The following is a 27811-nucleotide window of genomic DNA, read 5'->3' as shown; positions in this document are numbered from 1 at the left end:
CAAAAGTGCCCGAAATCAAATAAACACCCATATTTATATTTATAAGTGGAAGACCTTACTTACTTGCACTGGATAGTTAAGTTCCACAAAGGAGGCCAGAGCTTTTTGGTGATATTTTTATGCGTTTTATTTGGTTAATTAACAATTAAAATACATGAAACGGATTGTCTGATCGGTGAAGCCTCCTCCCCCTTTCTTACTAATCACAGAGAAATTGCAGTTCGTATCTTACGATTGATTGTCCTGTATTACAAAGATGCCAATTATTGCTAAAGAACATACGACTACTGCTCGTAGTAGTAGTAGTAGTAGTAATAATAAGGAAGTAAGAAAGGTTTAAAGTTTAAACAGCACCTTTTTGCACAAGCACCAATAAAATTCCCGTCAGGGTAGTAAAAGTCAAAATAATTTCACATACTATAATGAATACATTTATCACAATTTTAATAATTTTACATATTTGTATATTGCTGTAGGGGGTCACCGGTAATAACAGTGACGTTACAAATCATCAAAGCTGTGGCGCTGAAAAGTTTCAGGCTTAGGTTTGTGACTTTCTTTGGTTTGTGCGTTTACGGCTCCGCCTTGAGGTCTTCTCAGTGCTGGGTGAGGGTCAGGAACTCCTCCCGGGTTTTGGGGTCTTCTAGGTAGACCCCCAACATGGAGCTGGTCACCGTGCGGCTGTTCATCTTCTGCACGCCGCGCATCACCATGCACATGTGTCTGCGTAGAAAAGAGATGGCTGTTCAAGCATGGGGCGTGTGCGCGTGTGCGTGCGCGCGTGCGTGCGCTTACGCTGCCTCAATCACCACGGCAACTCCTTTGGGCTGCAGGGCCTCGGATAACCCGGTGGCAATCTGCCTGGTGAGACGCTCTTGAACTGGGGGGAAAAGGACAAAAATGTCAGCAGAACGTTGACTAACTAGCACAGGATCAATATGCTAATATCACAGTAACCGTGGTTAATTTACGTTTTTTAACACATTTTGGATTTTATGAACGTTTGTATTGAAGTAGAATCTATGGCTGCATCTTAATATTCAATCTGTTGATTATTATTTTAGAACTAATTGAATCAGATAATTGAAAAAATCCATCCCTTTATTCAAGAACAGGACATTTTAAATTGAGGAAAACGCACAAAAAAATGTAATTTGATTGAGTCACTGGTTTGGTCTGTACCGTCAGAAAACCAACAAAAATGTTGATCATTGTTTTCCAAAGTAAAAGCAGATGTTTGCATGTTTGATTAAACACAAAGCACTGGGGAACAATTTGGAAAAAAAATATGTTCGATTTTTATGCCGATTCCAAAATTGCACTCGTTTTTTTTTTCTTTTTTCTCCATAGTTTACCCTCCAGATAAGCAAAATTCCACTGATTAGATGTAGTAAGACTTGACAGCTGGTTACGATTGGACTCATCTACAGCTACGTGACGACTTGTTTGCGCAGTCACAATTGAGACCGGTGTGGTGACAGGTGTGTGCGGCTCCCAATAGGTCAGTACTAGCAATATCTGCAAACAGAAAGCTAGCATAATAGGACTTAAGAGGATATGTGCTGGCTTTTCTCTTCACCTTGTAACCATGGGCATACCGTTGTCAATTCTATTTCATTTGATGCTATTATTTTAATTTTTCAAAGCTTGTAACTATTCCATCGTAGTCTTTTATTCACATAGGTATGTATTTCCTTTGTTCCAAAACCTGATGTGATCGAGAAAAACTGAGATCAGTTCTAAATGATGAATCCAATATCAAAATAGTTGTCAATAATTTTTTTGCACCTCAAATGGTACCTATTTTCTGATCTTTTTTTGGGTCTGGTGTTGTGTCTCACCTTGAAGCCTTCGACTGAAGATCTCCACAATCCTGCAAAGAAAAGAACTTTTTACTGATCCAAATCAAACTCATTCATCTCACTCCAACGACCATACTTGTAGATGTTGTTTTATATTTTATATTATTGTCTTAAACTCTTGGGTCACTTGCCTTTTTTTCTGCCATTTTTTTTCTTACTCTTGTTGCCCTTGTAATGGAAGATTTCATATTGTTTAACTCAGTGATTTTCAACTAGTGGGTCGTGAACCCGTTTTGGGTGCGTCGCGGACCGCTAGTAAAAAAAAAAAAAAAAAAAATGTAGTCATGTTTGGATTTTTTTCAGAGATGTACCAGGTTGTCACACGGCACATAAAAGAAAAGTGACAAGAAATGTTACGTCCTTGCACTCGAGCCACTAGTTTACTCTGGAAACAAATACAGCGCAGCTCAGCCTCTGGCTGGCAAACGTCATGGCAAGCAAATTGCCGCAAACACATTGGAAACCACATTTGACAATATACTAACTGCACTGTACATGTGTTTTCAGAGGCTATTTTTAAACCAAAAATAAATGATCGTTCTTCACGTCTCAGAACGTGGGCCGCGACTTTGCAACGAAAGGAAAATGCGGGTGAGAAGCACTGGTTGAACTGGTTTCAATGTGGTTTTGTAGCTTCATTTGGGAGTCGCGAACAGTAGCTTTCATTAGCATACGCAGGAAGCGACTCCGGTCTGTTGGCTGAAGAGCGACAGCGAAAGGCGGAGGTGTGAAGCTGACTGCGTGCAACTCCACGAGAATTTGATCTTTTGGTGTTGCCTCATTTTTTCCCCCTTTTCTGCTGTTTGTTCTCGCCCTCTCTCCCTCTCTCCTCTTTTGTCTGCTGTTTTTTGTTAGTTTTTGTTTCCTTCAAGAACCGACACCCAAAAGGCACCCGGTTTGACGCCCGACCCTCGACCGCGGCCCAGCTTCCTGCGCTGTCCGTCCGAATCGAGCTGTGATGACAAGCGCTGGTTCCCACAGGGAGCGTTCTCACGGGAGTTTAGACTCTTAAGCCCCGCAGGTCAATGCGATGAAACAACAGAAGAACGCTCCGGGCCGACACTAATGCGGCAACCACACAAGCGCGATGCGTGTGTTTTAATTACCTCGCCAGCTTGCTCAGCCCCACCACTTTCTTGTCTGGAATATACCCGATGTGGACCTACAAAGACAAAGAGGGGCTTCCAAAGCAGAACCAAACACAAGACTGCGCTTGTCGTCATCCGAGTCCTGAGAGAACTCACTTTGCCGAAGAAGGGCACCAGGTGATGCTCGCACAGGGAGAACATGTCGATGCCCTTCACGATCACCATCTCGTTGTGGTCCTCGTCGAAGATGGCGTCGTTCAGCACGTCTGGCGGAACGTCGAGATGTATTTATTTCTTTTTCTTTTTCCTACTTGGTAATTCCGCTGCATTTGGTACGCTGGGCCCCAATTAGCCACGATCGCAACTTGGGATGAGAATTGGCAAGGATTTCGCAAACCGATTCCAGTATCGAGGCTGCTCTTGTCTTCTCATTGGGTGAGGGAATACGGTAATACAAATGATGTAAAGTGGAAGAACAATCTTTTGAATTGACTTAATTCAAACGTGTGCAGTAGTTGCTCATGATTCAAATGCGGTAAGCTGACAAACTTATTTTTGAGGGGAAAAATACATCAGTTTACCATATTTTAATGATGTGCAACCGATGTACATCAAATTAAGAACTTCTGTTCAGTCTCATGATATCATGGATGTCGTCATGATTGATGTTAAACGTGCAATAATGGGATATTCTTTATTTAAAATGAGAAATTGTACAATATAATGACAATTGCATTGGTGAGTGCAACATTATTAAACTCAAATGGGAAATAGTGAAATATAATGATAAATAACGCAACAGTATTTATCTTGAATGGACAATGCATGGTCCAATATTATTGATCTCAAATGCATTGGAAGAAGGTACTTAATTTGATCACTCTTCTTCTGATTCTTCTTGGGGAAAAAAAATAGAATGTTAGTTTCACTCATTTGAATCATTTGCAACCGCTGTTCGAATGAAGTCAATTCAAAGGGCTTTTTTTCAGTGTAGTGCAGTATTATTTATCCGTCCGTATTTCTGAGCCGCTTCTCCTCGCAAGGGTCGCCGGAGCGCCGCAGCCCCGCAGCCCATCCCAGCCATCGTCGGGCGGGAGGCGGGGTACGCCCTGAACTGGTCGCCAGCCAATCGCAGGGCCCATACCAACAGACAACCATCCGCACTCAACGTTCACACCTACGTGCAATTTCGAGACATGCAAAGTCCACGCAGGCGGGGCCGGGATTGAAGAACTGTGAGGGAGACGCTCTGACCAGTCGGCCACCGTATTATTGATCAAAAAGTGCAATATGAATATTTCATGTGAAATCGTTTAAACTTAAATGTGAAATTGTACAATAGCATTAGAAAGTATACAATGGTGCTGATCTTATGTGTGCAACGATGCAAAGTTATTGATCGTCAATGTGAAATAATGCAATACCATGGGAAATACTGCCACGTGGATGGAATTTCGGCCTTACCGTCCACGGTTTCGTGGTAGCCCTTGGTGAAGAACTGCATGGCCTGGGCGGCGCGCAACGGCGTGCGAAGGAGACCCTGGCGGTCGGCGTCCTCGCCGAGCTCCCGCAGGATGCTGGTGTAGGCGGCCTGCAGGGTGGGCAGCCGACACTGGTCCTCCTTCTCCTTGCGGGAGCCCTCTTGGAGCTTGCGGTGCGCCGCCGGCGCCGCCGCCTTCTTGACGCTCAGGTCGTTGTTGCAGTGGAACTCCTCGGCGGTGACGTCGCTCGAATTGCAGTTGCAGTGGCCGTTCATGATGGAGATGATGATGATGATGGAGATGATGATGGAGCGTTGCGTTTAGGTGCTGTGCTGAATTCCATGCAGCTGCCCCCCTTTTAAAGCAACTAACTTCTAGACGCATCATCATCAACATCCAACCCTAACTGCATTCGTCACGTTGGCCAGTTTACTCCCATCACCTCCCTTTCCCCTCCCCATCACTTGATCCTGGGTGTATCATCATCATCGGTCTGTGTTGCTTAGTCTTGTGGATTATTGTAGGCCCCTACTTCCCAAGCACGCACACGCAAGGCTCATGACTTCACGGGGAAACGTTGACAATTTGCAAGGCTGCTTTCAGTGTTACAGAGTGGGATACCCATGTCATTGACATGTGGTAGGGGAATCGGACCACAAGTCGACTGCATTGACAGTTGTACAATGTCATTCAAATATATATATATTTAACACATTCACTGCCATTGACGGCGTTAGAAGTCAAATATACATGTTAAATGGGAAGGCTGGCAGTGAATGAGTTTCAAACGAATGATGGGTCTTTGACATACAATACAGAAAATGTCAACTAATGCATAATTAACATATGGTAAGGAAATTGGACCACTATTATTGACATACTGTCATTTTTAAAAATACAATCATTGTATCATTGACATGGTACGAAGAATTTGCTTTTTAATGGATCTCCGTTGTAAATATATATATATATTTAAGACATTCACTGCCATTGACGGCTTTAGAAGTCAAATATCCACGTTAAATGGGAAGGCTGGCAGTGAATGAGTTTTAAACACGAATGAAGGGTCATTGACATACAGTACAGAAAATCTCAACGAATGCATAATTAACATATGGTAAGGAAATAAAAATACAATCATTGCATCATTGACATGGTACGAAAAATGAGCTTTTTAATGGCTCTCTGTTGTAAAAATCTGCACCAAACGCCATCAAGTGAGACCTCAACTCAAAAGTTCTTGACCAGGGCTTTTCCCACTTGTCATTATTTTCTCAATACAGCTGCAAATAATGTTGTGTTTACCAAGGAACATGCTTTTTAAAATCTTTTTGCCTTTTCCGTTTTAAATTTGCTCCTAAAAAATGTTCCCAGAGAGCTTTCATTTGGTGTCATCGAACTTACGGTGGCACTCATCACATGATCCTTCGCGCACAACTCGGCGCATCACCGAAGCCATTTCTCAACGTTTGATTGATGCGCTCCGTGCATCATGACATTTGCATTCACGCCGTTTCCAGGAAAAAGATAAAAAAGAACTAACATAACAACAGCAATGATTCTTTCCGCTGTCCGAATAACGACATAGGCCTTGAAACATTGGCCACGGCCGCACAGATGATTGTTCATGTTATATTTGTTCTCGTTTGCACAACGCACTGTGCGTCACTCTCAGTTTCGAAATAAAGTTATTATAATTTTTTTTCCCACAAAGGTGATATTTGCATAAATCGCACAGTGGACAGCTACTAAGAGCTTCTCCTATAAAGCCTGAGTCTTGATGACAAAGTTGCACATCAGTCACTGCACTGGAAAGTTATTCGAAAGCCGCTTTCCTCAGTCTACATTTACCTTGATTAATAATTACATACATCACTACAGTGGACAGCAATTCGCTTAGAATTCGCTTCCAACTGCTTCAGTGCCAGCCACGTTCCGTGTTAAAAGAAAATCAGACGTGAAAAATGAAACGGGGGCATGTGGCATGAACAACAAGGCACAATTTAAGAAGAAATGCAAATCATACCATTTGCAGAAAGCTTTTCAGTGGCCTGCTGGCTAACGTGGGACAAATGCATGTTCCAGCCAAGCCGCCCAGCGATTAGCCACGCTAACTGGAATGACCGCTTTTCAGGTGTGACGTCAAACAGTTTATCCGGCGGTCTTTACGCGCACTTTTGATTACTGTGGCCACCACAAGTTAGTGTTGGAAACTAATCTGGAATATTTGCTGAAAGTAGAGCGTGTCGGGATGTAGACGTATAGACCTATTTCGAGTGTTTGTAAACAATAGGAACCTAACGTCCATCATGGGGTTTGTGGATGAAGTTTTCTCACAGGTGTGTATAAAATGTTTGGTACTTGGATTGTCATGGTTGGATGTTTTTGTATTTCCACCACATCTGTTTTTAAATCAATTTATCTGTCAGAATGTATACTAGGGCCGGCGTTCTGTCTCCCTTCCGAGCAGTTTACCTCACGTGATATCGTCTTTTTGACTGACGCGTCACACACTCAAACTACGGTGGTAGAAAAGGAAGGCTAAAAGAATGATCATTCAGGCCCATTACCCTGTGTCTCAATTGCTCTGCCTCGGTCAAATGACATAGAAGGGTTCATTTACTAGTGCAGTGGTGCCTTGAGATACCGATTTAATTTCTACCTTGACCACAATCGTAAGTCAAAACACTTGTATCTCAAATCATCTTTCCTCATTGAAATGAAAGGAAATGCCATTAATCCGTTCTAGCCCCCCCCCCCCAGAAAAAAAACATTTTGTTTTGATTTTTAATAAGAATAGCACTCTGTAGTATTGTACTTAAAAACATTGCGTTAATGACACAATTAAGTAGAATTACATAGAATCCTATTGGCGATGGACCAAGTGATTGAGGCGTGAAGTTGCACCGATATTAATCAATAAAGTTGAAAAAATTAAGTGAAGGTAAGCTATTGTTTTGTAGCTAACTCTTCCAAGCCCTTGTGTTGTGGGCTTTGCATTTCTGTTGCAGGTCGTCGACCTGTCTCATCTACCGCACATTTGAGCTCGCGGAGGCCTTTTCCACGCTGAAGTACGTGTGACGTCATGATGAAAATGAGAGTTGTGAGACAGGATGATAAAACGTACACATTATTTGTTCTTCAACACAATTACGAACAATTTAACGTGATTTAATAATAATACAAAATAAAAAGATCCAATAAATACGTTTCTGACTGTTCCCATGGAAACAAATAAACCGCTCCGTCACTTCCTGCTTATTATTGACATACTATCATTGAAAAAAATACAATCATTGTATCATTGACATGGTATGAAAAATGAGTCATATGTGGCAAGGAATCTACCACATCAACTATTGATTGACAACGTTAGGAAAATGGTATCATAGGTCAACCATGTATGACATCTGGTACAGAAACTATGTCAACAATCTTGGACTTATGGTAAAGAAGTGTATAATAAGTCAAAAGCGTATCATTGACATGGTAAGGAGAATGTACCATATATCAATCTATCATTGACTTATGATAAACTGTACCTCAGTGTATCATTTACACATAGGGTAGGTAAAATGTACCATATATCATTCTGTTTTAGAGATTTTTTTTTATGACAAACTGGTTAGAAACAACAGTCCTTACAGTTGACACCTATTTAAAAGACACTTTCCCCAGTTACTACAGGCTCATGGCTCTCCCTATGGTTCGCTGGAATCCTAAAGCTTTAGAAATGACTTTTGTAACCCTTTCCAGACTGCCAATTACTTTATTTCTCGACTGTTCTGGAATTTCTTTGGACCGTGTCATTTTGTTGCAGCTTTTTTTTTTAGATCTTTTGTCAGACTTGATTTTGATCACGCATGTTTATGGGATGTGGGAGGAAACCGGAGTGCCCGGAGAAAACCCACGCAGGCACGGGGAGAACATGCAAACTCCACACAGGCGGGTCCGGAGATTGAACCCGGGTCCTCAGAACCGTGAGGCTGACGCTCTAACCAGTCGTCCACCGTGCCGCCTTACCAAGAAACATGCTTTTTAAAATCTTTTTGTCTGTTCCGTTTTAAATTTGCTGCTAAAAAATGTTGCCAGAGAGCCTTCATTTGGCGTCATCAAGTCCACGGTGGCACTCATCACATGATCCTTTGCGCACAACTCAGCGCATCACCGAAGCCATTTCTCAACGTTTGATACGCTCCGTCCCTCATGACATTTGCATTCGCGCCGTTTCCAGGAAAAAGATACAAAAATATTGGTTACAGTTTGAGACGGTCATGCACATGCATTCTCTTGACTAATAGTAACAACAGCAATGATTCTTCCCACTGTCCGAATAACGACATAGCCCTCGTAACATTGGCCACAGCCGCACAGTTGATTTTTCACGTTATATTTGTTCTCCTCTGCACAACGCACTCTGCCTCACTCTCAGTTTTGACATAAAGTTATTTTTTTGTTTTTTCACAAAGGTGATATTTGCCTAAATCGCAAAGTGGACAGCTACTGAGAGCTTCTTCTACAAAGCCTCAGTCTTGATGACAAAGTTGCACTACACAGGAAAGTTATTCGAAAGTTAGTCTTGGAAACTAATCGGGAATATCTGCTGAAAGTAGAGCATGTCGGGATGTAGACTTATAGACCTATTTCGAGTGTTTGTAAACAATAGGTGAGTGACCACCACTGATCTGAACTGAAACGATGATTAAAAACTTGTTCGGGGGTCAACTGCCAGATTTTTTTTTTTCCCCCTGAAAAAAAATCCAAATTAATCCAGCAGGATTTGTGGGTGATTTTCTCAGTCGTACCGTGACCACAATCGTAACTCAAAACACTTGTATCTCAAATCATCTTTCCTCATTGAAATGAAAGGAAATGCCATTAATCCATCCATTTTCTGAGCCGCTTCTCCTCACTCGGGTCGCGGGCGTGTTGGAGCCTATCCCAGCTCTCATCGGGCAGGAGGCGGGGTACACACCCTGAACTGGTTGCCAGCCAATCGCAGGGCACACATAAACAAACAACCATTCGCACTCACATTCACACCTAGGGGCAATTTAGAGACTCCAATTCACCTACAATGCATGTTTTTGGGATGCGGGAGAAAACCGGAGTGCCCGGAGAAAACCCACGCAGGCACGGGGAGAACATGCAAGACAGACGCTCTAACCAGTCGTCCACTGTGCCGCCTGTCATTAATCCGTTCCAGAAAAAAGAAAAATAAACATTTTGTTTTGATTTTTAATACTAGCACTGTAGTATTGTACTTAAAAACATTGCGTTAATGACACAATTAAGTAGAATTACATAGAATCCTATTGCCGATGGACCAAGTGATTGAGGCGTGAAGTTGCACCAATATTAATCAATAAAGTTGAAAAAAATAAGTGAAGGTAAGCTATTGTTTTGTAGCTAACTTTTCCAAGTCCTTGTGTTGTGGGGTTTGCATTTCTGTTGCAGGTCGTCGACCTGTCTCATCTACCGTACATTTGAGCTCGCGAAGGCCTTTTCCACGCTGAAGTACGTGTGACGTCATGATGAAAATGAGAGTTGTGAGACAGGATGATAAAACGTACACATAATTTGTTCTTGAAGACAATTACTAACAATTTAACGCGATTTAATAATAATAAAAGAGAAAAAGATCCAATAAATAAGTTTCTGACTGAAACAAATAAACCTCTGCGTCACTTCCTGTTTGGAGTCTTGTGCAGCGGCGGGAGATTCCAGCATGGCGGTGCAGCCCAAACAAAACCTCTCTATGGACAGCGCGGCCGAGCACGGCTTCCTCAACTTCTTCTTCTCCATGCCGGACAAGCCAGACACCACGTTCCGCATCTTCGACCGCAGCGACTACTACACGGTCCACGGGAAAGACGCCGCATTCGCCGCGAAGGAAGTTTTCAAGACGAAGGGCGTCATCAAGCACTTGGGTTCCGGTAGGCTGGGTGTAGCTTAGCCTTAGGTAGCCACATGCTAACATGCCGAATGGGCTAGCGTTTGTGTTTTCAGCTTCTGAATGTTGGAAATACCTTCATATTTTCCCCTTGCATGCGTCTTTCGCCAGGGAGTCGTAAATTGGAAAGTGTGGTTCTGAGCAAGCTCAACTTTGAGGCTTTTGTGAGGGATTTGCTCCTGGTCAGGCAGTACCGCGTCGAGGTGTACAAGAACCAAAGCAAGAGCAGCAAGGAGCACGACTGGAAGATTGAGTACAAGGTTTGTGGTTTTCTAAAGAACTATTACATTACACAATGTGTAAGTGCTTATGTGTGCTGTGACAATTCAAGTCGCCTCACTGGAAGAATAAAGGATCTATCTCGATTCTTATTTCTAATCTAATCTATTAGGTACACCTATTATGGCTAATGAGAGACAATACAAGGATTTTGCAATTCAAACATATGTGGCCTCCTTTGACATTGTGAAAGAGGCATTCGCTGACAATACTGCGCATTTTTGTACTCGTAGTGGCCCAGAGCTCAGACTGAGAGCCCCCCAAATAGTGTCCTTAACTCATCTGCAGATGGGAGAAAGATGTTATTGGTACATAAGTTGTGAAAGACAACAATACACAAATGAAACTGAAATTTAAAACGACGCATGAGGCGCTATTAAATTGAAGCATGAAATCATAGAAAAATATGATCCAGGTGTGTGTTTAGTCAACATGGCGAAACAGTACGAGCGTAGTGCTTCTACGATATGTACTATTCCGAAGCGGGAGGAGTAGATAGAGGCTGTAACGCTTGCCAAGGCCGTTAAAATGATTTCTAAGTTGCAGACCTTTGTCCTTGAAACGATAAAGAAGCTGCTGAACAGCATTAATAAATATCGAATTAATACCTCCTTATATCGAACTTGATTATATCTGTAAAGGCAGACTTCTGTATATTGAATTGTGCCCTATCCCGATCCACATAGGCCTCTCCAGGAAACCTCACCCAGTTCGAGGAGATCTTGTTTGGCGGCGAAAATGGCGCGGAAGGCTTCGCAGGCGTTGTAGCAGTGCGCGTCGCAGCTGGCGTGGTGGGCGTGGGCTACGTGGACGCGGCGCAACGCACTATGGGCGTGTGCGAGTTCCCCGACAACGAGGTCTTCTCCAACCTGGAGTCGCTGCTGGTCCAGGTCGGTCCCAAAGAGTGTCTCCTCGCTCAGGGGGAGAACAGCGCTGATGGCAACAAGCTACGGGAGGTTTGTTTGTTTTCAAATGCCTTTTACAAATGATACAATATATATATATATATATATATATATATATATATATATATATAAAAGATACTGTACACGTAAAAACACGTGATCCAACACACAAAAAAAATATACGGTTGAATAAAAAAAAAATACTATACCAAAAAATTTAACATGATTAAATAAAAATACAATATAAAAATACACTACAAAATAAAAAAAATATGCAATATAAAAAATACAAAATAATATGATGCAAACTAAAAATATGCAATACAAACAATATGATGCATTGTAGGGTAATCATAATCATATTGCATCATTAATGCAATATGATTGCATTAATGATGCAAGTACAGTACAAGACCGACCAGCAAAACATTTCAGTGTTAATGGTAAAAAGCTCCCCAAGTGCCTAAATATGTACAAAAAAATGGAAGAAAATGTAAAATAATCAATTTGTAAAACAAATAGAATACAGTAGATATCAAAGAACATTTCAAAAACACGTTCTTTGACTTGTGCAAAAATAGTTTGTATGTAAACATTTGCAACAAATAACCAATCAGCTTTTTCCATTTTATTCTTTTAAAGCACTGCTAGGCTGCCTTGCGGCCAATCACTCGCTCCACTCGTGAGTTGGTCTCAATTTACCTTTGGTCGACTGAAATGGCAACGCCTGACAGCCAGCTTGAGAGGGCACAAAGACGCCATTGTGTCACGACCGCAATCTACATGCTCAGTAAAGACTTTGTCTGGGGTGGTGGGTGCTGTGCAGGTGGTGCAGCGCGGCGGCCTGCTTGTCTCGGACAGGAAGCGAGCCGAGTTCAGTGGCAAGGACTTGGTCCAGGACCTGAACAGGCTGCTGAGAGCCAAACGTGGAGAGACGGTGGCCAGCAACACCCTTCCCGAGCTGGACAAACGGGTGAGGGCCGCCGTTTCCATCGATGCTGGGAAGTGTCCCACTTGGAGCCTTTGTGGTCCAATCTGAAAATGTTGTCAACAATAAACATAAACACCCACATTTATTTATAGAGCACATTTTTTTTTAGAATTGAGCGTTCCACCGATTAGCTCATTGATTAATTGAGAATCAGACAATAACAATTGTGCGTTATTTGACATAACGTGCATGTGAGATGAATTTGTCAACGGAGGGTGTGATCGATTGCTGAGTGAACTTGTCAAGGGGACGCCATTGGTTGTTGGGTGAACTTTATCAACGTTGGATGCCATCGTTGTTTGGGGAACTTGTCAGTGGAGGATGTGATCGATTGTTGGGTGAATTTGTCAATGGGGCGTTGCGAGTATTTTTGACGCGATCTTGTCGACAGGCTGCGATTTGTTGCTTGGAACGCCTGTTAACAGTGGCGTTGTGGTGGTGGTGCGTTTTTTTTTTGGGCAAGCTTGTCAATGGGGTTGAAGTGCACTTGCTTGTTCGCGAGCTTGTCAACTTTGGAGTGTGGTCCATTACACTTTTCCATGTAATAATGTCAAATGTAATTGGAATTTCTTTTTCTGCACGAGACCTATTGCTTTGCTTTCCCGCGCAGGTGGCCATGTCCTGCTTGGCCGCAGTGGTGCGCTACCTGGAGCTGCTCTCCGACGAGTCCAACTTCAACTCCTTCAGCCTGACCTCAATGGAGCTGGGTCAGTACATGAGGCTGGACAACGCTGCCGTCAGGGCGCTCAACCTCTTCCAGGTGGGCCGCACCACTCACTTAGATTATTCTTGTTACACCTATTCATGACACCTTTGCCTTCCCGCAGGGTGCACCCGACGACACCAGCGGTGCCCACTCGTTGGCCGGTCTGCTGAACAAGTGCCGCACGCCTCAGGGACAGAGGCTGGTCAACCAGTGGATCAAACAGCCGCTCCTAGACAAAACTAAAATAGAGGAGAGGTAATCCAGTTACTCTTTTCTGGCACTGGTGCCCTTCTGCGGTGACATCGCAAATTCCTTAGTACTGTAGGAACCGGAACATCCACCACAAATCAGACCTCATCTTACTCAATCGGGCCGCATCCTAATAGTCAATGAAGAGTGTGAATTTACAGAACTGTGGATCCGGGTGGCTAATTGATCAGTAAGGTTTCTTATCGGGGCCTAAAGTTACCTTACTCTTATTTTGGAAGATGCAAGGTAGGGACGGGACCATTTTGGCATCCTAGAGGGGAGCGCCTTTTACCTTAGAGGATATACGCGGTCCCAGCGCTGGCACTCACCCTCCAGATTGTCAATCGTCATCAGCTGGTAGGCACGAGTCCACTCGAATTTAGTAGCAGCAGCAAAATTTTCCTCCTTCCAGCGTCCTTTCCCCCAGCGTGTAATTCAACTCTAGGGCCCCTGTTGGCTTCACGGCCCTCTTTTCCACTTGTTCTTCTCGTTTTGAAGGCATTCCGAAATAGATTCCTGTAACTATAATGAGGGAGATCACCAGACTCCTGATTATGACCTTCTTCGGCCAGACATACAGGATGTATATATTTCCCGCCATGTTAAATGACACCAAAACACAATATCCACACACAACACCGTACACGATCCAACGGGTCGTGTTCCCCGTCGCAGAGGCCCAGCTGACAAGACCTGCAAACAAACCCTTATATAAATTAATCACAACTCTGCAAAAGATACTCCTGCCAAAGGGGTGGAATACATAATTCCTGTATACGTACTCCAGAGAAGGAGCAAGTCGGCAATTGTCACCCAACATTAACCTTATTCGCCAATTAATCATTAGCCTGTTTCACAAAACTGTTAATGTCAATAGACGAAGAATCACACCAAAATCAGCGTTTCCCTAATTCCCAATATTACATCTGGCAAATTATCTCTCCCCCCCCCCCCCCCCCAGCTGGGACGCCTGTGTCCTGTCATAAACAATTTGGTGCCAGTTCCCTGCGATTTTAGAGCTCTGGCGCACCAAAGGATTTCTCAGATTCTCCAGTCTTCTATTTCCTCAAGAAGCCTTAACTAGTACTTATTAATATACTTACTTACTATATATTCTTACCCTTACCCTATTACCCTTTTTTGTTAAAAAAAAAAAGTAGCTCTACAATTGACCACAAATTATTGTAATCAACCTGACTTGGGAGACAGAATGCAAATAAATAAAGCTCCCCAAAATTGACTTGCTAGACAGATGGGAAAATCCTCTTTGTCTTCCGTGCTCGAATCAGAATCATCTTTATTTGCCAAGTATGTCCAAAACAGCGGAGTGCCGCTTTTTATTTATTATTATTTGGAAAGCGGAGTGCCTGGAGGAAACCCACGCAGGCACGGGGAGAACATACAACTACATACATATCCAATCCCATTCCCCATCTCAGATAGCAACTTGCACGCCATTTATTCAAACTCCGCGTGCCTCGCCTTACAGCGGCCCTCTCCAATCAGGTTTTAAAGGGGCCATAACACATCCGCCGGGCAAACGCGTTCATTTATCTATTATTTAATTAATTTTCCAGAATATCGTGTGCATACCCATGTATACACACAATACGTATACCTTATTTATTTATGTTATAAATAGAACAGGGTACCCTTTAAAGCGCTTTACCGATATTTACATATATATATTCATATAATTCATCATAGTTCTAGGGTTTACTTTATATTGTGTACACAATTTAAAAAACGTATCACACAGAATATTTATACCATTCACACTTAGTCCGTGATTTCCCCCCCCCCCTACAATAGAGGCCTGCGCAGGACGTGTCTGTGTCCCACTTGTCCGATCTGATTACTCGTGGAACCTCATGCGTCGGGATATAATGGTTAACCAGCGCTTTGACGACAGACGGCGCGTCCTCATTCGCACAAGGATAGCCTTCGGGCCATCGGGAAAATGTGTCGACGATCATTAATAAGTGGACTGGGACCGCCATTGTCGGTTCAGTCCATTACCACCACATCATTCTGGCATCGGCCCATCTCAGTGTGTCGCGGTTCCCCCTTCGTTGTACGGCCAACACGGAAATCTTGACATATATCACAAAAAAGACAAAAATGTTTTACCTTACGCAGAAGATCAGGGTGCCACCAAAAGCGCAGCTTGTACAGCATTGACACATAACTCTCATGTGTTGGGGCGTGTGCTTCCTCAACCACTAACCACATGAACTTTCCTGTAGTTAAGACCAGTCTCCTCGGGCCTCTCCGAGGGCCAAACCGCAGCTTCTCCTTGTCGTCATACTCGGCATCTTTCTTTTGCCACTCACGTTTGTCTTCCTTTGGCGCCACGCACTACATCAACTGTTACTGCAGGGAGAAAGTCAATTAACTGATCCTGTTTAACAAAATAATTTCCTTCCTCGTCCATTTGATAGCCTGCTACATTTTTTTAAATTTAGCCGCAGCATCAGCCGCACCATGAATAAATAGTAACACTCTGACCTTCAGATAACTCCAGTGGCCTGCACATGGCCAGCAGTTCTGCAGCTTGAGCGGAGGGTTTCATAAAATCATTTGTGGACCAAAGCGTTTGGAATTCAGTATTTGGCTCTCCGCGATGTCTTCAGCGGCCTCTTGTTTACAGGGATACTACGGAACGTTAACAAAAGCAGTCGGGTCTACCTCAAACGTTACCGAAGTCACGGATGCACATAGACCCCCGTCTGCAGGCCCCTCGGACCACAGTGAGTCCGGCAGCGAATTCAACAGCTGTGCGGCGTCCTCATGGTCCGAGAGCTGTCTGCCATGGAATCGCGCCAAAGTGACAAGCTCCAATATTCCCCGCCCACCGTGGCACCCTGAATTAAAAAAACATTCAGTACTAGGAGAGTACAACAATTTCAGTCTTTAATTGTGCCGTAATCGGCAGACTCATGGGCACTCCTGCAAAGCTCATTAAGGTGGTCGTCTTCCCTTTGCGGGGATAAGAGGCTCTGCCTTTCCTCCGCCCCCTGGCTCCGGGCTCATCGGGAATTCGGACCGGTCCTCATCGCAGTAGTACTGGCTAGATGGCTGTTGTTGCTGCGGAGCCTGCTGCGGACGCTGTTGCTAGGGTGCCGGGCCGCGTCCACCTTTGCCGCGTGGAGCTCTGTAGCCTCCTCTTTGGGGTGGGGCCTCTCCGGGTCCCACTGGAGGTCTCTGTTGCATCGGTCGGGGAGCATTACATTGACCCTACCAGTGTCCAGTACTGACCACAGTTGAAGCACGCTTGAGGTCGGCGAGCGCTTCCCGCCTCGTCCCCTCGTTGACCCCTACGCCATCCACATCTGCTTTTCTGCTTCCATTTATTCAGATTTTGTTTTTCAATGGCCACTTTGCGGGCCTGGGCCAATTGTAACTTCAAAAGTTGTTCCTGCATGTCCTTTACCTCGTCTGATGATTTGTCGACAAAAAGTTTCAAATGGTGAGACACGTGACGATTAAAGTAGCTATCTCCCCCTTCCATGAGGTCAGGGTCTTGAATAAGTTCAGTCCTAACTTCAGCTGGCAATGTGTCAAGCAAAGCAATTCTATAAATAACATTTGCCTCCCTTAAACCGGAAGGCTGTGACCTTGTCTTATCTGTCCAAATACTTATGCAATTTCCGAAGTGAGAACTGGGACCCCTGATAGGTTAGAAGTCCGGGCGCCTCGTCACCGTCGGCTAGGAGGGCGGGATCGCGTCACGGATGACCGCAAAAACACCGGAGGAGCAAAAGGGGCATATGAAATTTCAGGTTTGATAGTATTTGGACCAGACCGTGTCAAAATATTATCCGATGAATGAACCGAAATGCAACAGGCGCGAATCAATCTCCCTACGTCAGCACACGCCAGGCTCATGCTGTCCGTCAACTTCTTTCAGCGCCTGGATCCACATTTCACCGTCCAGCAGCCAGTCCGGGCAGCCGTTTCTGTAAAAACTCCCAACTCTTTATCTGGGAGATTGCAGTCCAATCTTTTTATCTAATGCCCTTCCAGGATCACGTACGGGGTCGCCATTTGTAGGAACCGGAATTTTATAATCACCTATTACTCTCGAGGTTCCGTGCGTGTTCGTTTTCGTGAAAGAACTACAATGATAACGGCGTGTTAAAAGTCAACCAATTTATTACTGACAGAGGAGTCTATACATTTTACAGAGCTCTGGTTCAGCAGCTACGCTTATCCTAGCCTCAGCAGAGACAGCGCAGGCTGAACGAAGCTATCTGTTCCTGCCCCCGACTTACACAATGTTTAAAAGAGGAAGTATGGAATCGCTGTGGTCAGATTGGTCCATGGTCCCATCTGATGTCGTCATTGCTCTGCAGAATGATGGCCGTTTGCTGCCGGCTCCAGGCGCGGTTTACGGCAATCCCCCGCAGCCTTTGTCTTCTCTGACATCTTTTCTTTGTAGCCTCCACGTGCACCCTGCTGGGAGCTTTCCTGCAACACACTCCCACACCCTTTTCTCATTTCCATTTTATACTATACTGCAATAAACACCCTTGTTTACCCCCAGACCAGTTACACAATAAAACCCTTTAGTCCGAGTGAGTCAAACTTTCTGGTTTTCATCACGGACCACATTGCAGTTATGGTCACCCCGTGGCCAGTTCGAACAGTGAAACCACATAAATATGCCAAAAATCCTGGTTGGGTTCTTTTCCATGGTTTAATGTTTTACATTTTTACAGTGAAGGGATCAAAATGCAAAACAAACTGCGTGTCTTTTGTGTCAACAGGGTGAGATTTAATGAAAGTTAGTCTAACAGCAGCATCTTATTTTTGTGTTTGTAACAATAGTTTCTCTTCTTTTTAGGGAATGTGGGAATTAGACAAGCACAACAGTGCAGCGTGTGACTTGAGCACGAGGCAGTTACGTGTCTTGTCTGATATAATGTTATGTGTTGGAACGCCAATATTCCAAATTACCTCACACAATTGCGCCTGCATTTGATCGGCATTTTTATCATGCAAAACTTTTTAAAGTTTTAGGTGCAAAATGAGAACAAAAAAGGCAAAACCGATATATTCAACGCACTCTGAATATGCCTGTACTAGTGCCAATACTGTACGCCTGTACTTGGACTCATAAAAATGCTCCGATACTACAACACCGAGACCACTTCGACAGCCTGACATGGACCAGATCCATACGATAAAGCAGATAATGCGTGACAAATACCCCTTGGTACGTGATGCATTTACAAATATTGTTTTTCATTCAAATCTTTTTGAAAACGTAGGGCGTGTAAGTCAGAACATCAACTACAGTGTCGATAGTTAAGCTTTTTTTCTTCTTCTTTTTAACAGAAATCACGGAAAAATTATGACTTTTGCAGGCCACGTAAAAAGATGCGAAGGATCGACTTTGGGTTTGACACCTGCGCTTTAGAAGCTAACCGATCCGAAGTCTTAACGAGATTTTCCACCGTGCAGGCTGGACCTGGTGGAGAGTTTGGTGCGCGACTCGGAGCTGAGGCAGACGTGCCAGGAGGACCTTCTGCGGCGGTTCCCCGATCTCCAGCGTCTGGCCAAGAAGTTCCAACGCCACAGTGCCACCTTGCAGGACTGCTACCGCGTGCACCAGGCCGTTGGCCACATCCCTGCGCTCGTGGCTGTGCTGGAAAGATATTCGGGTACCAAAAATCGCCCATTGGAAACATCGATATTGTCCTCTTTTTAATCCTTAACGGGTCCTAGTGACCTTTCACTTTTTCATAGGGCTGAGCGATATGGTAGCATTTTATTGTCAGTCCTCAAGGCCTGAAAATAAAAACAAACATAAAATGTCCCCGCTTCTAGGATTTGCTGTATTTTTCCTAAAACCAAACACAGGCTTTAAATTTTTTTCCCCCAGCATTAACTGTATCAACTTCCACAAGTGTGTCCATAATTTGACACTGGTTGCTAAGCTACCGAACAGGAAGTAGCCTGGTGCCTTTTCTTGCAGTTTTGGATTTAAGGTTGTGCTTGTGATGAGGACGAGATGTGATACAAGTGAAGTGTGTCTGGCTATGCTTTATTTTAAGCCAACATTTCTTTTGTAAAAAAATGCATTTCTACCACTTTTAACCGACCTGGTATATTCAACGTAGTGGTGATCTCGGTCCATGATGGCCTAATATGTAATAATAACAAAACTGTCCCTGAACATAACATAACAAAGGTGCTGCCTCCATACAAAATAAACTTTTGTCCATGAAAATGTAAACCCAATCCTAAATACAGAAATAGCACATGCAAGATAAGTGCCTGGTGTTAAATCAAACTTTTTTTTATTTTGGAAAGGAAAAGAAGCCCGTTTACAACATCAGGCTTTAGGCATGCCACGCAACAAAACCATCTTTGATATTTATACGATAGCTTACAAATACCATCTCTCTCCCGAGCTACATTTATGTGTAGCGATGGTATTTGTTAGATATTACGCAGCTGGGGGAGGTTTATTCCGTGCTGCTTCCACCATTGAAGTAGGTCAACAAATGGATAAATGGCTGCTTTTTCACCTTGTCATTGGGCATCAAATGCGCGCAAAATAATGTGCAAATGATCCCGCTAATGCTGTCTGAGGTTTTCCAGCTCACTTGTGTGCAGAGCAACATTTCTCTCAGTTGGCTGCGTGTCTCCGTTTTGAAATGTCGAATAGGTTGGTCGCGCTACTCCCTTTGGTTCCAAGTCCCTTTTGATCATACTTTGCAGTGGACCGTTTATTGCTCTTTGTCTGATGCGGCAATTCACTTTCTGTCATATAACACAAAGCCGTCATTCGCGTTGATGATTCACAGCATGTCCGATGATGGTCATTTCTCTGAAAAATAAAGGGCGAATAAAATAGTATGTCAATTAATGTCATAGATGTTTGCAATCGTCGACATCCTCTGATGGTGTGTTTCCTAGGCAACCATCAGGTCCTGCTGGAGGCGGTTTTCATATCCCCCCTCAGGGACCTGCAGAGTGACTTCAGCAAGTACCAGGAGATGATTGAGACCACATTGGACATGAACCAGGTGTGCGTTTCTCACACTTAGCGAATTCTTAAAAATGAAATTGAAATGGGTGGGCTTGGATTATAATGCAGATCAAGATACGTTTTTAAAATGCTTCAATCTGTGGTAAAGTTGCCCGAATAGTTTGCTTTTTAGGTCCAGGAATGTAATTAAAACGTCCTTCACGGACAACTTTTTCCTCAGTTTTAATTATGTGGCCATAAGAGTTTTTTTTTTTTTTTTTTTTGGGTGGTGGAGGGCGGGGGGGGGGGGGGGGGGCAGTGTCATCATGATAACTCAGGCATGCGTGAAACCTCTTTCAGTTGGAGTCCACCAAGGGCTGTTGGAAATGTACAATTTAATGATCCAACAAACTTCAATTATTGGATTCTAAAACTAGATTAGAAGGATGAAGCTTTCGGGCCCAAATTCTTTGGTGACATTTGAAATGAATGGAGCCTCATGACAGGTTATTAAACCTCATAAGTGCTACTGTGGTAGTACTGTAAGTATTCTACAGCAATCCTAGCAATACTTAGTTATTAATAGAGCGGTCTCGATAGGTGATGTGCATTTCACCGCCCTGTTTTTTTGAAATGTTACTTTAACTTTATTTGACATTGTTTAGATTGAGCACCATGAGTTCCTGGTGAAGGCCTCCTTTGATCCCGTGTTGAGTGAGCTGCGAGAGAAAATGGACGCCATGGAGAAGAGCATGCAGGCTGTGCTCAACGCCGCTGCCAAAGAGCTAGGTGACTACTACGCACGCGCACACACACACACACACACACACACACACACACATCATCCGCAGGTCATAAAAAATCCATTAAAGTGTGCAGCAATCATGTGGCGAAGAGCCGAATAAATTCAAAATTCCTGGCCCTTCGGCAATCGCAAGTCTCGCGGTCAAGTGTGTGACTTGTCCCAAATCGGTGTACAGGGTTCTATGACGTCAGACGGCGTGGAAACGAGCGTGGCCGCGGGATCGCGGGACATTAGGGAGTTTGTCTCCTGCTCGAAAGATGAACATTTCCGCTCTTAAATTGCAGTACAGGACTGTTGCTACGTTGACCGCCGCGGTCTGTTTTCTGGGAGATCAAAGCATGTGACGGTGACGCCATCGCAGGTTTGGAGGCCGGCAAGACGGTGAAGCTGGAGTCGAGCGCCGTGCTGGGCTTCTACCTGCGCATCACCTGCAAGGAGGAGAAGAGCCTGAGGAACAACAAGAAGTTCACCATGCTGGATGTGCAGAAGAACGGTGTGCGCTTCACAAACAGGTGTGTGTGTGTGTGTGTGTGTGTGTGTGTGTGTGTTTGTGGCTGTTTCCACTTGTGTGCGTTTATGTGCATGGACCCGGCGTGTCTCCTCAGCAAGCTGAGTGCGCTCAACGAGGACTACGGGCGCAGCAGGGAGGAGTACGAGGAGGCGCAGAACGCCATCGTCAAAGAGATCATCAACATCGCCTCAGGTGCGAAATCCGCGGCATGTTCTCGTCATGCCGGCGCGCCATCGATTGGACAGGAAGTGATCAGCTGCGTGTGCGTGAATGCGGGCCATGGCCCTCTTGACCTTTGACAGATTAAAGAAATTTATGCAGCCATCCACTTTTCTTACTGCAGTTAATTTTTGTTGATTAGTTCTATTGTTCAAGGAACGATAGCATGACTATTTGTATGACGTGTCCATTTTATTTTGTATTTTAAAAAAAAAATCAAATTAGGCTACGTGGATCCTTTGCAGGCGCTGGCCGACGTGGTGGCGTTGCTGGACGCGGTGGTCAGCTTCGCCACCGCGTCCGTCTCGGCCCCCGTGCCCTACGTGCGGCCGCGCCTGCTGCCCGACGGCCGCCGCCGCCGCCTGGAGCTGCGGCGGGCGCGCCACCCCTGCATGGAGACGGACGCCGACACGTGCTTCATCCCCAACGACGTCGCCTTCGTCCAGGGGGAGAAGAGCTTCTACATCATCACAGGTCAGCGCGCATGCTGTTGTTTTTAGCCTTCATTTTTTTTTTTTACATTATAATAAAATTTGCCTCCTCTCGAATAAAAAAAAAAAAAAGATCCACAAGTCCTTTTTTCTATTCTATGGAGACAAAAGTTTTGGGACAACCACTTATTGCATTGACACGAAGTGTTATTTGTTGGCCCCTTTGGAGCTATCTCCATAAATGCGCAAATGTTTTTAAACAAATATATTTAAAAAAATATTAATATTTAAAAAAATATGAAAAGAAATTCTCCACACTGAGAGCAATACAATATTGGCCAAAAGAAAAAAAAAAAGTCCAAAGGTCGTGTAAAAAAAGTATTCTATAAATAAAATAAAATAGGTAAAGTCTTGTCTCGTATAAAAAGGGCACCCAAAAATGTAATTTTGGTTTAGTATGTTTGGTATTTTTTTAATTATTGTATTAAAAAAAAATCTAAATGTTGTTTCTTCACGCAGAAAGCCTACAAATATTTTTCTGAAAATTATAGAAAAACGGGTACAAAATCTCATTTCACATAAAAATATGCCCACACATACACAGATGCCTTTTTTAAAATTTAAAAATAGATTCTTTTCTCCACTCAGATGATAAAATAAAGCAAGATATGTACACAAATGTACATAAAATGAATTTGTAGTAAAATACAATAAATTGTTGTTTATTTTACTACAAATACTATTTGTATTTGTAGTAAAATACAGTAAAAATGTATTTGCAGGCTATCGTGCTTTTTTCGAGCCGAGCTGAAACCTCACACTGACTTCCGGCCCAAAGTCATTGCTGAATTGTTATTCAAGTTTTTCTGTGTCCGTCATTTTGCCCTCAGGGCCAAACATGGGCGGGAAGTCGACGTACATCCGTCAGGTGGGCGTGGTCGCTTTGATGGCTCAAATCGGCTGCTTCGTGCCGTGCGAGGAGGCGGAGCTCAGCGTGATTGACAGCATCCTGGCCCGGGTGGGGGCAGGAGACAGCCAGACGAAGGGAGTGTCCACCTTCATGTCCGAGATGCTGGAGACGGCCGCCATCTTGCGGTAGGATCGCGCCGTCTTTTCGCGCCGTCCCCCCGCCCCCCCCCCCCGATCGTAACGTCGACGTTCTTGACCGCAGCTCGGCCACGGAGAAGTCGCTGGTCATCGTGGACGAGCTGGGCCGCGGCACGTCCACCTACGACGGCTTCGGCCTGGCCTGGGCCATCAGCGAGCACGTCGCCGCTGAGATCGGCTGCTTCTGTCTGTTCGCCACGCACTTCCACGAGCTGACGGCGCTGGCGGCGCAGCGGCCCACCGTGCGCAACCTGCACGTGACGGCGCTGACGTCGCACGACACGCTCACCATGCTCTACAGGGTCAAGCCGGGTCAGGACCTCGCAAGTTATCCTTCGTGTTTCTTTGTTAGTCAGCGGAAGGGTTCGGCTTTTGACTGCCTTTCCTGGGGCGGCTCTGGAAACTTTGATCCGTTTACGGTTGAGTGACTCAACAACAAACATCCGAGTCCTGTCAACTGAAGGGCGTCGTCTTCATGCCAAACGAAAAAAACAAAAATCCAAAAATGCACAAAATTTAAATAAAATCAAGAAATCTAATTAACAAACAAACAAAATGATCAATAAAAACACAAACGTCAAAACAATTCAATACAATTAACATAAACATGACAAAAATATAACAATACGATAACAAAAATGCATCTCATGCATATTTTGTACTTGAATTGTTCAATGCAAAATCATTTTTTATCCGATGAATCCGATACTTGAATAAGCGATCAGCTAATTGGTAGAGTAGTTCTAAAAATATTCGATAGCGGCCGCCCTTGTGTTAAAGTTCGTGTGCGTAATGTTACAGTGGCTTCCAATGATATCGAATATACTTTTTAGGACGAAAACGTCTGCTTCGTTCTAACTTTAAGATGACTTGGGTCTACTACTCAAATGTGTATTCAAATGTTGGTCATTATTGTGGTACTTTGAGCGCAAACTATTATTTTTTTTGGTGCTACTTGGTTTGAGAAACAACTGTTGTAATGCATTTGAATTGAAAAAGCAAGTTGCGTACCTTTTATTTATTTATTGTTTTGAATTGTTTTTGTTTCTCTTCCGGATTGTTACTCGTTTCTTTTCTCGTGGTGAGGCTACGCAGACGGTATGTGTTGCCCGCACTTCAAAGGGCGGCGCGTGACCCCCGGCGCAACGAAGCGCTCATCGCAGGTCGCACTTGTGATGAGCGACAAACAGTCAAAGGGGAACACTCGCAAGGAGCTGCTGTGGGCCGCACGGCAGCTTCTGATGGCGCTTACTAGGCCACGCCCCTTAATGGGACCCATCCAACACACGAATACTACAGTACGTACAGTAATGACACTTTATGAAATGAGTTTATTTCTTTAAATCCACTTGTATTAAATAGAGGAATGGATTCATTGCAGAAAATTAAACTCAGAAGTCAAGGTGGCACTGCCTTATTAAAAAAAAAAAAAAAAAAAAAAGTATATATAATCAAAAGACTTGTTGGATAGTTATGCTTAGTAGCACAAAGTAATCCCCTTCGGCTGCGTTCATGCCTGGGTTGTGAATCATGCATTGACTTTTTTGTTAAAATGTTTCTTTTTAATAATTTTTTTTTAAGTTTTTAAATGAAAACGATGTTTAAAAATATATATATTTTTAAATTGTCTATTTTTCTGACTCCACATTGAAGGAATTGCGGGATAGTTCTGATTTAGTAACAATTTAATGATGTTGAGCTCTATCTGTGACAAATGTTTATAAAAAAAAAAAAAAAAAGTTTTTGGGAAATTCACAAATATTTCTATCATTCCTTGATATCAAAACGAAAAAATATTCGGACTTTGGTTACAAGAGTCTGAAGAATGGCCATGCGTGGTGTGCGTCTTCCTTCCAGGTGTGTGCGACCAGAGTTTCGGGATCCACGTGGCCGAGTTGGCTCGTTTCCCGCCGTCGGTGGTCGCCATGGCGAAGGAGAAGGCCGAGGAGCTGGAAGAGTTTCAGGAGCCGGCTGCGTCCGCGAGGGGGGGCGGGTCCGAGGCCAAGAGACGGCGCAGCGAAAAACGGGTAAGTGCGCGTCAACTGATCATAATCCCAACGCCAATAAACATAATTATGACCACCGTAGGAATAAAAACGTCCTACTTTCAAGGAAAATGTTTGTTACAATTATAAATTCATAAAAAAAAGTTAGTTGTAACCTTTACAAGAGCAAAAGGTTTCGCTGTGTTTTGTCAGGGTGAAAAGTTGAGAGAATGACAGAGAATACAGTGAGTCTCCGCAAAGTCACGGTTTGGCATTTGTAAATTTGCCTATTCTCTCCATTCTCTGGGGGGAGCAGCTTCATTTAGTCAGGCCTTGTCCCACCGGGAAAAAATATGAATACTGTAAAGTCAGATATTTTTGTACAGAAAGGCCTTTTGTTTGGAGAAACAACTACTTTATTTATGCAGGGGATGTCACATGCATGTCTTATGTGCTTTTAATTGTGAGGGAGGAATCATTTGAAAGAAAAGACTTTTTTTTTTTTAGCAAACATGTTTTATTGATATTGTGACCGTAAATTAAAAATGGGCAATTATGTTATTACATATTATGTTGATATCTTTACCCGAATAGCTTATTTCTCATTTTGTCAAACTTAGTGTCACAATATCAATACAAATGTGCTTGTTAAAAAGTGGGATTTGTATCAGTTGTTTGTGATTCACAAAGATTGATTTAAATCAACTAGGCTGTTGTTTGTAAAAAAAAAAAAAAACGACTTGGGCAATTATGCTACTACGTTAACACTATGCAATTTTTTAAATACAATATGACCTAATTTCTTGTAAATTATTTTGCGAGCCACCTTTTTGAAAACCTCCCAAGCTACCTTTGTGTCGAAAGAGAGTGCAGCACCAAACGGGAGCGTCGTGCGGTACGCTGCGGCTCGTCTCTCGTGATCCCGGCGCCGACGTCCGACCCTGAAAACGGCCTCTCACTTCCGTCGTCCGTCTTGTCCCACCAGGTCGGAGAAGACTTGATCCAGGACTTCCTGGAGGAAGCCAAGTCTCTCCCTGCCGCCGCCATGACGGAGGACGAGGTGAGGGTGGCGTTGCGGCGAATGAAGGAGGCGCTGCTCGCCAAAAACAACGTGTACGTCTCCGAGGTGCTAGCGCGATTGCTTCCTGTCACAACGTCCTGATTGACCTAACTCTCATGTCGCATCGCCCATAGAGTACATTTATGTCCACCTTTTTTGACTTAAAATTGAAAAACCCACGTTATTTTTTGCCATTCAAAAGAATTCTTTTTTTGGTTCTGTTTCGGGGAAGAAAGATAGTCTAAAACAAAAAAATAACAATAATACATTGAGTTTTTGAGAAACTCAAAGTGGAGCTACTGCTTTCTTTCCCCAAAACACAACAAAAACATTTGTTTTGTGTATAAAGGAAATAAACCCTTTGGCGGTGCATATTTTTTATTTTGGAAAAAGAACTGTAAAACATGTTCAATGTATATATATTTTTTTAACTCTTATCCAGACCTAAGAATTTTTGTTATGGTAAAAGAAAAAAACGTATCTCCCAATTCTTCTTTTTTTTCTTGAAAAAACAAAATATTATTTTGGATATCGTTAGCCTTATAGCATAGTTGCCGTAATAATTTTTAAGTTAATGTCACAATAGCAATAAAAAATACCAACGTGCTTGCTAAAAATATTTTTTTTCTTTGTGTAGATTCTCAGTCCTCCAGGTCATGGCAATCTCCTAAAGTTGAATGGAAGCAACAGGACGTTTTATTTTTTAGGGTGAATTTTGTTTTTGTTTTCTGAAAACATTTAAATATGACTCAACTATGCTGTGCGGCTAACGATATCCAATTTATTTGTTTGCCTTTTTCCACAAAACCTTGTCTTTGACTGGATGGTGACGTTTTTGTTCATCTCTAGACCGCCGCTGAAGCACTGACAGTATGTTGGACAGTTTGTTAATAAAGCTTTGTTCCTGGATGTGCCTCAGATTGAGATTTCCAAGTAATTTTAATCCGTGACTCTCAACTGTGACATGAGGCGTTAAGAATCCATTCTATTCCATTTCTGAATCTTGAAAAAAGACACAGCTGTATTTGCTGAGGTTCCAACCAGGTGGCCAATCTCCCCAAAAATCTCTCCATCCATTTTTTAGTAGTAGCATAGTTTTGGATCAAAAGTGAATTTATTTTGATTTTTTTAAATTAGCTGTTACGTGAGCGTCAAAAATGAAAATCAGTATGGATGCAAGTAAACGACGTGGATGTCCCA

The 27811-nt window shown here is 43.4% G+C and overlaps 2 protein-coding genes across 4 annotated transcripts; one reads left to right on the top strand and one right to left on the bottom strand.

Moving 5' to 3' along the window:
* Positions 1-333: 333 nt before the first annotated feature.
* On the bottom strand, positions 334-4843 carry gch2 (GTP cyclohydrolase 2). The gene is given in 7 exon segments (XM_061706139.1): positions 334-723; positions 796-880; positions 1842-1873; positions 2969-3024; positions 3107-3216; positions 4415-4804; positions 4807-4843. Coding segments are annotated over 7 exon segments (837 nt in total). The 3' UTR covers positions 334-596.
* A 5304-nt stretch (positions 4844-10147) lies between these two features.
* Positions 10148-27525, top strand: msh2 (mutS homolog 2 (E. coli)). Of its 3 annotated transcripts, XM_061706742.1 has the most exons (16): positions 10148-10367; positions 10496-10644; positions 11350-11619; positions 12395-12541; positions 13170-13319; positions 13387-13520; positions 18981-19180; positions 20442-20551; positions 21159-21282; positions 21660-21810; positions 21904-22001; positions 22254-22502; positions 23350-23554; positions 23631-23878; positions 25424-25593; positions 26537-27525. In XM_061706742.1, the coding sequence occupies exons 1-16, from the start codon at positions 10160-10162 to the stop codon at positions 26711-26713; spliced, it is 2790 nt and encodes a 929-aa protein (XP_061562726.1). In that variant the 5' UTR covers positions 10148-10159; the 3' UTR covers positions 26714-27525. The 3 variants fall into 3 exon arrangements, with proteins under 3 accessions (XP_061562726.1, XP_061562727.1, XP_061562728.1); XM_061706743.1 differs by lacking the exon at positions 12395-12541; XM_061706744.1 differs by lacking the exons at positions 23631-23878; positions 25424-25593; positions 26537-27525 and having other exon boundaries at positions 22274-22502; positions 23350-23539.
* The last annotated feature ends 286 nt before the right edge of the window (positions 27526-27811 follow it).

Source organism: Phycodurus eques, chromosome 19 (genome assembly GCF_024500275.1).
Source record: "Phycodurus eques isolate BA_2022a chromosome 19, UOR_Pequ_1.1, whole genome shotgun sequence".
Lineage (NCBI taxonomy): Eukaryota > Metazoa > Chordata > Actinopteri > Syngnathiformes > Syngnathidae > Phycodurus > Phycodurus eques.
This window is presented reverse-complemented; position numbering and strand designations above follow the sequence as displayed.

Bases quoted from the DNA above. Each gene is read 5' to 3' on its own strand.
- msh2 (XM_061706742.1), top strand. From the start codon at position 10,160: ATGGCGGTGCAGCCCAAACAAAACCTCTCTATGGACAGCGCGGCCGAG. The intron at 13,320-13,386 runs GTGGGCCGCACC...GCCTTCCCGCAG, and splicing joins GGGCGCTCAACCTCTTCCAG to GGTGCACCCGACGACACCAG. The intron at 20,552-21,158 runs GTGTGCGTTTCT...GACATTGTTTAG, and splicing joins CCACATTGGACATGAACCAG to ATTGAGCACCATGAGTTCCT.